Source organism: Erinaceus europaeus, chromosome 1 (assembly GCF_950295315.1).
Source record: "Erinaceus europaeus chromosome 1, mEriEur2.1, whole genome shotgun sequence".
Classification (NCBI taxonomy): domain Eukaryota; kingdom Metazoa; phylum Chordata; class Mammalia; order Eulipotyphla; family Erinaceidae; genus Erinaceus; species Erinaceus europaeus.
In genome coordinates this window covers 167,428,088-167,440,640 of record NC_080162.1, presented here as the reverse complement: position 1 = coordinate 167,440,640, position 12,553 = coordinate 167,428,088, and the positions used below count along the sequence as shown (strand labels likewise).

The 12,553-nt window shown below is 37.0% G+C and overlaps 1 protein-coding gene across 1 annotated transcript in view; it reads right to left on the bottom strand.

The window, feature by feature from the left end:
* Nucleotides 1-12,227, bottom strand: part of MMP16 (matrix metallopeptidase 16) — a 303,774-nt gene extending 291,547 nt beyond the window's left edge. The window contains exon 1 of the mRNA XM_007517352.3: nucleotides 11,704-12,227. Coding sequence (XP_007517414.1) covers nucleotides 11,704-11,835 — 132 coding nt within the window. The 5' untranslated portion in view covers nucleotides 11,836-12,227. The remainder of the gene's footprint in view (nucleotides 1-11,703) is intronic.
* Nucleotides 12,228-12,553: the final 326 nt, after the last annotated feature.

Here is a 12,553-nt window from a genome sequence, read left to right as displayed (position 1 = left end):
GAGCTTAGGTACAGAAAGTAAAGAAAGGAGGTTGTTTACCTTTATCTCAAAGCTGTCATTACAAATCCCTGCTACAGACAAGCAGTAAAGGTCTTAATTCCACTTAATGTATAATCAAAATAAGGTAAGGGCTGCTTACGTAATTTTTTTTCATTCTATAGGACAGAGAGAAATTGAGAAGGGAGGGTAGGTAGAGGGAGAGAGAAAGACACCTGAAGACCTGCTTCACCACTTGTGAAGCAATACCCCTGTAGGTGGGAAGCCAGGGGCTCGAACCCAGATCCTTGAGTAGGTCCTTGAGCTTCGCACTATGTTCGCTTAAGCTGGTGAGCCACCACCCAGCCTCCCTGCTTGAGTGGAAGAACAATTTCACTCAATCCACATAAAAGAATAAATAGATGTTTTTTTAAATAAAATTATTGCACTATTACAGCACACAGCCCTCCAAAAAGGATTTTATCAGTAAGTGGGAGTGCCTTTTTGTAAATTCATCTTCAATTTCATTAAAAAAAAAACATTAAGTATACATTTGGTTTTGGAAGTTATTTGGATCAATTATTCTTTGCAGTGAAAGAGTGGAGGAGTGGGTATGTGATTTCTCATAAAAATTCGACTCAACTTCCAAGTCAGCAATATTACTAACATGGAAAATCCCTGAAGATCCCAACCAGAAGAAAAAATAAACAAATAAATAACAGCACAATTAAAAGGAACAGCCCAGCAATTGTTTATAAGTAGAGAATGGGTGCGCACATTACAAACTTTAGACAAATTCAAAGTCTTTAACCACTATAAACAATAAGAAACTATCAGCACATGGTATAAATTCAGCTGTGAATTTCCCGTGGAAAAAATGCCTTCCCTGACATCATCCACAGCCTGATTCTGCATAAGGTGCTTGCGTGCATTCCACTGACATCACTGCAGGTGCATGCAATTTGGGGAGATGAAATAAAGTTCACAAAAGTATCCAACTTCTCTTAAAAAGAGGCAGTTTAGACTCCCTTAACATAATGTCTGACTTAAACAAATACTGTCACATTCCATTCCAGTGAACAGTTTATTTGGGTTTACTTTTGAATATATCACTTACACTGACTATCTTTCATGAGAACATCTGTCTATAGGTTCTTTCCTTAATTTAGTTCATTTTTCTATACTTCACTGAACTAAGTAAATTCAAAGAATAATACAAATTTTGAATGATGCTTGTGAGTGGGTAATAATATCTTAATGAAATGCAGACAGGTATGCCCCTATGCATCCAAGACTACCTTTTTGGTTCTCCATCCTCTACCAAAGACAGTATAATTTACTGATCTGATAGCATGTCTGAGGTTCTTATGTAAAGAAAAAAAAGTTTCACATTTTCATGGCTTATTATAAGTTTTTTTAAAAGAATATGCAAAATATGTTTTTAAATGTGGGTTAACTTAAAAAATATTTTAATAACGTCCTAAAGTAAACATTAAATAACTCTATTCTCACAGCTAGGTCTTTTAATTGAATTTTTGCTACATGTAATCTCAAAGTCATGATCAAAGTGAATTTATGTCATCTTTAATATGTAAGAATACAATTACTTCATTAGTCATTTCAGTTAAGAGGATCAGAAGCACCTTCAAGCACTCTAATGTATAGTGTCTGACTTATTCCACACTTCAAAAGAAGATATATTTAAAGCAGTATTGCTTTATAACATTCTGTATCGAAATACCAATCCCAGAACTCTTACCAGCCTACCCAGAAAAGTGCTAATACCCTTCATTCATCAACTATCACTAGTACTGTGTGTCTTGCAGCAAACCCAGCTTACATCTTAAATCGTGAATCATGTGTTTGTTCATTGACTGACTTGAATTCTCCAAATCAAGCTTGTGTTTACTTATCTATGCATTTGCTGTAGAAATAATTCTTAATTTAAGAGAAAAGAAGAGAAAAAGCACTGAGTGACTCATGTTATTACAAAACTTCTCATTAACAATTAGGCATTATGTGGAATAGCCAATTTAAAATTGTCATTGCAACTCCATTTATTACACTACTGAGTAATTAGAAATGTTCAAAACACATAGTAGTAAAGAAATAAGAACCTATGAAATGCACTGGAGGAAGGGTTCTTCTGTTAGCTTACATTAATTTTAAAGCATCTGATTGCACCTAGGATCTTTGATTTTAAACCACATTCTTCCACTCCATTGAAGTCTTTAAACAGCTCAATGGCTCCCTCTAGCCTGCTTTTGTATATTACACCCACAGGTCACATTAAAATAAAAGGGGGGGGGGGTTGAGTGGTATTATTTCTTTTACTCTGAGGACTAAGCTCCCATTTTGTGGCCCATCAAGATACTCCAGTGATCTAGACCCAAGAATGCACAGTGTCAAACAGTTGTTTGAAAATACTGAAACAAAGAACATCCACTCACAGTGCTAAAAAAAAAATGAAATATAGTTTCTCTAAAAAAATATGAAATAGTTTTCTGAACATCTAAAAAAGTATAATTCCCCCAAAAAAAGAAAATGAAAATAATGATGTCACACTTTATCACTTACTACTTTATCTTCTAGTATTAAATTTTTGTTGTCCATATAAGCTGCATGTTTTAAAAAACAAAGGCAATCTAATTTTTCACATTCAAAAGGAAATGTGTTGTGAAGAATAAAAATAATTTTTATTTATAGAGAAACAAAACAAAGGAACAAAGTCAAAGAGAAAAAAGGCCTTAGACTCTGCAAAGCTGAAAGAGGAACTGGGGGAGGCTAGGGAGGAGGTGAAAGTTTAGAGGGGTTCAAACAGACTTTGCTGGCAAATTATTAATACTTTGATGGTGAATGGATGGGGTATAGTGAAATATATCAAAAAGAAGTCTAAAACTATACCTCTGAACATACAGTCTTGTAAACCAATGCTTATACTGGTTTACATTCCAATACAATAAAAACTACAAAGTTGAAATAACATCCAGAGTCATGTGCAAAAATTACTATGCAAAAGGTATATACAGTATGTCATTTCATTTCACTATAAAAGGTGAGTATAAATGTATAAAAAGGAGACAACTTTCAAGAGTTAGTTCCTCTCTGACTCAAAAATTAAATTTTGCTTTGATTCCAGCTTGTTTTTTTTTATGACTGAAATTCCACTTAAAGATGCTATATAAATGTTACACACACACACACACACACACACACACACACACACACACACACATCCCGTGGTGGCACACCAAGTAGAGTAGAGTACACATGGGCAACGACCTAGGTTCAAGTCCAAGTCCCCACCTTCAGGAGGGAAGCTTCCAGAGCAGTGAAGCAATGCTTCAGGTATCTTTCATTCACTCTGTTTTTCTATTCATCTCTCCTTTCTCTGTGTTGTTTTTACTATTATTATTGTTGTCCTTGTTGTTATTATTATTATTATTACCAGAAAACTGCTCAGATCTGGCTCATGTTGGTGTTGAAGATTAAGCTAGGGACCTTTGGTGCCTCAAGCATGAAAGTCTCTTTGCATGACCAGCATGCTATCTCTCAAGCCCTGTCTGTTACACTCCATCTTCAAAAAATAGAAAGAGGGCCAGGTGGTGGCATACCTGGTTGAGCACACTTGTTACAATGTTCAAGGATCCGGGTTCAAGCCCCTGGTCCCCACTTACTGAGGGAAAGCTTTGCAAGTGATGAAGCAGTGTTGTTGCAGGTGTCTCTGTCTCTCTCCCTCTCTAACACCCCCTTTCCCTCTCAATTTCTGGCTGTCTCCATGCAATAAAAAAATAAATGTCATAAAATATTTTTTAAAAAAATAGAAAGGAAAAAGAAAAGAAAGAAAAGAAAATTAAAAAGAGAGAGAAAAAAATGGCCCCTGGGAAAGGTGAAGTTGTGCAGGCACCAAGCCCCACAGATAACCCTCACAGTGAAAAAAATATGTGTGTTTTTGGTGGGAGGGGGTATTTACTTCAGAATGATATATTCAGCCATCGTTTTAACATTAAATGATTTAATTTTGAAACCTTGGTCAAAAATTGATTTTAAAATTGCATATAATTTGCTACCAGTGTTTCCAATACTCAGTAAAAGGCTAGGTAATTTTAAAAAGGAACAATTTGTGTTACTACAAATCATAACAAATGTGAGGTTTCTTGTATGCTCGGTTTCTTCAAAATTTACATTTCAGGGGAAAAAAAACAAAACAGAACACTCTACTTCCATGATCAAGTAATTTACAGGTATATGTCTCCTAACCCCTTAGGTTACATATGTAAATTAAAATTTAGAGGATAAAGTAGAATTTCAAATTATGAAATGACTTCAGTGATAGTTTAGTTCAATTCTAATCTTTTCAATGAAGATGTTAAAAAAAATAAAAGAAAGAAAAAAGAAATCACTTGGGTCGGCCGGTAGTGTAGCGGGTTAAGTGCACATGGCGCGAAGCACAAGGACCAACTTACAGATCCTGGTTCCAGCCCCTGGTTCCCCACATGCAGGGGTGTCCCTTCAAAAGCAATAATGCAAGTCTGCAGGTGTCTATCTTTCTCTCCCCCTCTTTGTCTTCCTCTTCTCTCTTGATTTCTCTTTACTAACCAACAACAACAACAACAATTAATAGCAAGTGAAACAAAAATGGCGAAAATGGCCTCCAGGAGCAATGGATTCATAGTGCAGGCAAGAAGTCCCAGAGATAAGCCAAGAGGCAAAAAAAAACAAAACTCTTGTCCAAGACTAAGGTTATGTTAATATCTGAATCAAAATTAAGACCTGTATTGTTTGCTTGACCTCTGTCATCAGACTGCAGCACATCTTATTGCTCGCTATCCGTTGTTCCCTCTGCAATATGGTCACTTTCTTTTAACTTGTCACTGTAGAAAGCTTTAATGTCTTTCCTGACCACTATTCTCCTTCTATTATTTTTTTTAAATGAACTTCAAGTTGAGATTTAGCAGTGAATTGGCCTAAGTGATACATTGCATCCTACTCTGACTATATACAGGAAACACTGAATTTTGAGTCAATAAAAATAAACATATTCAGTAAATCAAAATGGCTAATTTATTTTCCATGGTATTAAAAAGAATGAACAGATTTTAGTAAAACATGTCTTACAAAAGAAGGTGTAAGCTGAACTTGACATTCTATGATAGCAACAGATGACAAGACAAAATATGATAATCACATTCCTAAAGTAAACTGTCTAAGAAAAATCCATTTGAAGAAAATATACCAATGTTCATTTGGTTGGTTTTCTTTACATTACATATTTTCAAGTAAAAAAAAAAATCTTCTTAGACTTATGTTCTCCCTATGACCTAACCTGATAGACTTTTATTTAATTCTATGCTATTATGTCAGTTACCTTTGAATCAGCATCTTTTATTGATAACAGTAACTAAAATGTACTGCATGCCTAGCCCTATGAAAGTATGTTCATATCTAGTATGATATATATATATATATATTCATTTAATAATCAATCAAAATATTCCTATGTAGCAGGTACTACTTGTAATCCCATATCATAGACTCCATATTGAGGCTCATAGAGATTATTTTTTCATTGTTAATAATTAACATGCAAGTAAAAGGACTAAGACTAGAATCCAGGTAATCTATTTCCAGAAAGTGTGCCCTCAATCATTATATAACTCCCAAGGAAAAAAACAATCTGATAGGTAGCATTACATTCATAGATACTTAGAATAAACTGATTAAAAGTAACATCAAGCATGATATTCTAAACTAAAAACATACATGTAAGAGGGTCAGAAAACTCCTGAAGGATAAGGATATCCTTCACTTTTAAAACTGACAAAATTTAACTTACAGATTCAGGAGTATAGTGACTATCTTTTCACTTTCAAAAAAAAAAATCCAAGTGTTCTTCACTCAAATATTTCAGATAGGTTTATCTGGAGTAGTTGGTATAAGTTAAACAGTGAAAGAAATTTTTGTAAAATAATGAACCCAGATTCAGAGAAAAAGAATGAAGCTACTGAGCAAGTGCATTAAAACTATCTGTTAATGTATTTTTCAATTTTTTTATATTTACTCATTTATTTATTTTCCCTTTTGTTGCCCTTGTTTTTTTATTGTTGCTGTAGTTATAATTGTTGTTATTGATGTCGTCGTTGTTAGATAGGACAGAGAGAAATGGATCGAGGAGGGGAAGAAAAAGATACACATCTGCAGACCTGCTTCACTGCCTGTGGTGCTGCGCCCCTGCAGGTGGAGAGCCTGGGGCTGGAACCGCGATGCTTAAGCTGGTCCTTGTGCTTTGCACCACTTGCGCTTAACCCGCTGCGCTGCAGCGCTACTGCCCAACCCCCTCTTATGTTAATGTCTTGAAGCAGCATAAAGAAAGACAAAGTAGTAATTTTAGATTTCAACTTTAAGAAACTCTGGAGACACTATTAGTGAAATCAACTCTTCTCTATCCTTATGTTATAGGGAAGGAGTGACTTCAAGAGAAGACTGAGCTATGTGAATAGAGGTGGACCTGGACAGTCATTGTTTTTAGATTTCTCAAACACCGAGCAAAAAAAAAAAAAAACCTATCTCCCTAGTATATGCTCACCTGGAAGGATTTCATGAATAGCCCTACATGTGGATAACCTAACCAGGAAGCTCTGAACAGAAATAAAGCATATGGTGGTACACACAAGAGGAGCTGATCTCATGATCATACTCTGTGGCCCTTCTGAGATTTTTTTTTTAATGGTCAGTAAAGTATACTTGGGTAATCTTACAGAGCTTGGAATACTGCAGTAGCTACAGACCTTTAGGAATCAGTTCCTCCTGCTGTTGATTTGTATAAACTGCTTTTGTGGAGAGTTATGGAATGTAGTCAGAAGAATCCTTTACTTTAGAAGTCTGACCAGGGCTGTCAGGCAGTAGCAGAGGATTAAGCCCACGTAGTGCAAAGCACAAGAATCTGTGTAAGAATCCTGGTTCTACCCCCCTACACCTCCCCTGGGCTCCCCACCTGCAGGGGAGTGAAGCAGGTCTGCAGGTGTCTGTCTTTCTCTTCCCCTCCTCTCTCCATTTCTCTCTGTCCTATCCAACAACGATATCAATAACAACAATGGCAACAAAAGGGACTAAATAATTATTTTTAAAGAATAAGTCTGACCAGTATAATATCACCATTTTTCCATTAATAAAATAATGCATGTATATTATTTAATCAAGTATAAACAAAAATCTGAAAGTCACCCATATATGGAGTACAAAAAACAACGACAATGCAAGGAACAGACAAGATCAGACAAAAACAAACCCTAAAACTCTGAAGCAGCACTGACATTACCAAAGGCAGAGAAAGGAACAGGACTCAGTGGATTTGGGGCGAGGTGGTAGACATAAGGTTGCTATAGCAACATAAGACTTCAACAGAGGTGAATGGCTCACCTAAAATCATGCACTCTTCTAAACTAACATCAGCTCAATAAAATCTGTAAAATACTTAGTTTATTTCTGAAAACATGTCACCACCAATTACTGTCAAGTTAACATGCAGTAAAAAAAAAAAAAAAAGTACTCCAAATGGGGCTAGGTGGTGGCAAACCTAGTTGAGTGGAGATAAAATGTGCAAGGACCCAGGTTCAAGCCCCTGGTCCCCATCTTCAGGGGGGAAGCTTTGCAAATGGTGAAGCAGTACATTGCTTGCTTTCTCCCTCTTTATCTCCCTCTTCCCTCTCAATTTCTGGCTGTCTTCTATCCAATAAATAAAGAGAATAAAAAAAAATTTAAGTACTCCAAACAAACTATGACATGTATGTATGTGTGTGTTTGTATCAAAGATTAAAAAATAGTCCTCTGAAGTCCAGAATTCTCCCTTCTTTAATAAGGGGAAAAAGAAATAATTATTTTTTATCAAGATCTTTTTATTTTCTTGGTCACAAGAAAATAATCATCTTATGCTTAGGTTCATTAAATATCTTCATTTTACTACCAAATTCATTGAAAATAAGATTCCTCATTGGTGGTGTATGCTATTGTTGAAAAACAATAAAGAGTATGCCATCCACATACTTAAAATCTGAATATGAAGTTGATGATGAAAATTATTACCTTCATGAATAATATTTTATCTCAAATTTTATGAAAAAAATGCTTGTCATTTGCATTAAAAAAAAAGAAATGAGTGAGAGAGAAGCAGGATCATAAAATCCTTCAAGAAAACAAAATAATTATTTTAGAGATAAATTGATTTATTGATATTTAGAGCATCAATACTATATCATGATTCTGTTAATAATTTAGTTTCTTCTGACCAATGAACATGTCTGATCCAGACCACTGTCCAATGACAGCAATCTCTGGCTTGTAGTTAATACTAGTAATGCACCTCTTTCATATCATACTAATGAGTACACACAGAAAGGTCCACTTAGGGAAAAATGGACTTTATGCAAACATCTACATACAAATGCCTGATGATAGTTCAGCATTACAAAGTGTTCTAGCTGAAAAACAAGGACATAAACATACTGACTCTCTTCCATAATACTATGCCTGGTAGTGTCTGGTCCTTTTTTAAATGTAGGAGACGTTACTTTTTACTACTCACAAACAAAAATATACAGAAGTCTATCTTTTCTGTACCAGGCTCTCATCAGCATATGCCTCATATTCTCACTAAAAATTCCAAATATTTATATTATCAAAAATCAGGCCTCAGAAATTAAAGTATTAAGATGAATACCTCTATACATTCACACATCCTCCAAAGATAAAATGAACTTATTTAAATCTGAAATTAAAAGGCTGAAAACTGAAAACCACTCTCCCAAATGTTAAGTTTAGGGAAAAAAAATTAAGCATTATGCTCTCAGTTGTCTGCATGAAAACCATCTCTCAGAAGCTTCCTTCTAACTATAACAAGACACACTTAGTAGGAAAAAAAAATTATGTTCACATGAGTACAAATTATGTATGGTGGACAGTATTACTGTATATAAGACAGTCCTTGGGAGTCAACCAATGCATATCCACTGTATTTTTGCAAGTAATAATTAAGAATATAATGTGTTGTTGTTTTTTTAAGAGAGATAGAATGGACTATTCTTTCCTTCTTTCAATTAGTGTTCCCTCTCATCATACCCCAGCATCACCAAGAAAAAGAAGGGGAAAAAAAAAAAACTCTACTAAAATAGAATCAGTCGTCTCAGAAACATCCTGTCATATCATATTCTTTACTGTATGTTCAAAAATTAACAGCTAATTTTATTTTATTACTTATTTATTCCCTTTTGTTGCCCTTGTTGTTTTATTGTTGTACTTATTATTGTTGTCATTGTTGTTGGATAGGACAGAGAGAAATGGAGAGAGAAGGGGAATGGGGAAGACAGACAGAAGGGAGAGAAAGACAGACACCTGCAGACCTGCTTCACTGCTTGAGAAGAGACTCCCCTGCAGGTGGGGAGCCAGGGCTTGACCCCGGATTCTTACCCGGGTCCTTGTGCGTTGCGCCACGTGCGCTTAACCCGCTGCGCTACAGCCTGACTCCCTCTAATTTTATTTTTAAAGAGTGTTTGCACATCAGAAAGCACAAGAATCTAACTCACTGCTCAAAAGCTTAAAAAAATAGAAATAATATAAGCTATGAAACATAACTTAATCTAAGTCATTAGAAAATTTCCTTCTACCCAAGCCATTTAAGGCCTTAGATGACATGGGTCTATTATTTTCATAATTAAATCTTTGCACCGAGTAACAAGTATTGTATTGATAGTATAACTTAAATACTTATGAATGGGAAAGAAAAATTAGTTTTTTTCCATGAATTATTTTTACATATATCTTAACGAAGGGATAATATTAATGTATTTCTTCTTGAAATTTTAGCTTTTATGGCATAATAATTTGTAACTAAAAGAATGCAAGTTTTGATACAATATTAATATCAAGCTTATGTTTATCCTCAGAAGGAAACCTAATAGCCATGAAGACATTGATGTTATCCCATTAGCTTTTGAAAGCCTTTCCCAAAGCAAGTAACCATCAATCCAGGTCATGACCCCTTCTTACTAGTGAGAAAGATAAAACCTAGCACTTATTTTTAACCACCTCACCTCACCCCACTCCCAACATTATCACCAACACGGTCACAACCAATCTGAAGCCATAGGCCCTTCTGATTAAAATAGTACACGTAACAGCTTGACACTTTTATCTCCTTAATCTATAAACTGATTATTACTTCATTTCAACACAAAATTATCTTGACTTAAAAGTGAGATACAAAAATATATCTATGCTATGTAATTCTGAAAGTTCAAATTTGCAATCCAGAAAAGCCTGACCTTTTAGACCTCTCCATTTCTCTCTTTTTTTTAAATTAATAATAGCAAAGTTAAATTTTCTAAAGGCTTAAACAGTTTCTTTTTTATCTTGGGATTTTGTGTTAATATAGTCAAACTTAACATCTACAAACTTAAACTTTAACTCTTTTGATAATGGTTCTAACTTTTTCAAATATTTTTCTCAGCCAACCATCATTTGTTACATGGAGTCCTAAGAACAGTTTCTATAAGCAGAGTCATACTTAGAATACACCCTCACACGTGGCATTTGTTATGCACACTTTGTATATAAATCTGTTATATGAAACATACTCAAACACTGCAACAGGTCCTGCTATTGTATAAAGGCACACAACAAAATGACAGTAAGCTTTAAAGGATTAACAATACAAAGGAGGAAAATTGCATTATTCTTCAGAGACTTAGTCACAATTCTTGTGATGTATCAGGAGACAAATGGTCTAATCAAAAGGACTATATTTTACTGAGAGCCTGTTACTGTCTTTGTATTCCATGCTGTACATGATAAACTGATGTTAGAGCCCAGGTGTATACAGGCATCCATTGATTTATTGCACATTACTAGCTTTAGTGCTGAGTTGATGACAGGAAGAGTACTTTGGCAGAGGTCTGACAAGTCCCTATCCTTAAGTTCCCTTTTGCTTTGTGGCTGTCTGTTCCCAGAGCTATTAAAGTAAAGTAAATGACAGTCTCTAGGTTTTATCATGAAGAGTGTGGAATTAAAAACACACCTCAGAAGTATAACACTGGGCCACGTTTATTTTGAATTGGCGGGGGAGGGGAAAAGACACTTAAAAAGAGGTGGATTTCAAGTCCTCTGTGTAACAGCCAGATCTAGTTACAGTATATTAAGTTATTTCTAAATGAGAAAAAGACTCTGTCTAATAGAGTGTTTTATGACAAAGTAATGTTATTAAACATATCAAGTATTCCCACGCTCTCTTCTATCTTTGATTTTAACCTCCTTTGTTAGGCACAAAACAAGGAAGGAAAGATTTCAGAAACAATACTAAGACAGTACATAAAGCCAAACAATTAAATCCGTATCCCCTAGCAGTTTACCCATCAGAAACTCAAACTGCTTTTATTAAGTCAAATGTCTCCCTTATGTCGGACTTCACCTTTCCCCTCGGTAAAAAGCATGGACCTGCTACAATTGAGTCTTTGAGCGCGCAGCATCGTGCTTTGTGCTGCTGGGGATAACGGATTCTCAGTCTCACGCGCATCCATCACCTAAGACACTGGGAAACTCAACTAAGATCTCCGCGACAGGAAAGGAAACAATGTGTTGAGACCCGGTCTGCTCTAAGCTACAAAGATGAAAGGAGTGAAGGAAACGTTTCAGGAAGCAGCTCAGGAAAAGGGAGGAAGAAAACCCTCGTACACTTACCTCCACATTGAAATACTGCTCCGTTCCGCAGACTGTAGCACATAAAATCCAAAGCAAGGTTTGCAAGAAATATGCCCCGGAATGATGCACTAATTCCAACCGTCTTCCAGTACTGAATGTGAGTAAGATCATAGTGAACTGTGCTTCAATGGATAGACGAGCTCCCCTTCGTTCTTTCCCTCTCTCCCTCACCCTCCCTCCCTGATTTCCTTTCAAAAAAAGTCCTCCTGGTGGCTAAGGAGCCTGCAGGTTCACCCACAGCCCAGCAAGGGGAGGAGACCGGGGGCCCAGCGTTGGGCAGCCCCCACAAAGCAGTGGCAGAGGCAGGGTCAGCAGCAGCTCGCATTTACCACCCTCTGGAGGCCGGTCACCCGGAACGTGGCGCCCAAGTTCACTCGCGGTTCTGGCTCAGGGCGCCCGAGTCCAAGCCGCAGCAGCAGCAGCCGCCGCCGCCGCCGCCTCCAGTCCGCGCACCCTCCTCCTCTTCCTCCTCCTCCTCCTTCTCCTCGTCCTCCTCCTCCACCGCCCACTCCGCCGCCGCTGCCGCCTCCTGCTTCTGCGGGAAGGGCCTCAGCTGCTCTTCGCTCTCTTGGCTTTGCTTCTCCCCTCCTCTCCTCACTCCCCTCCTCTCCTCACTCCCCTCCAGAATGTTCATCCGTAATCTACATAACTCCTCCTTCCCGGGGTCTGCCAGACTCTCAGGCCTTTGGCGCTCCTGCGCGCTCTTGCGCGCGCGCACTCATCCCTCCAACACACACATCTGCATGCGAGCGCGCGCGCGCGCACACGCACACACGGATACACACACAGACAGACCGACACACATTGGAGACCCGACGCGTGCGCGCTT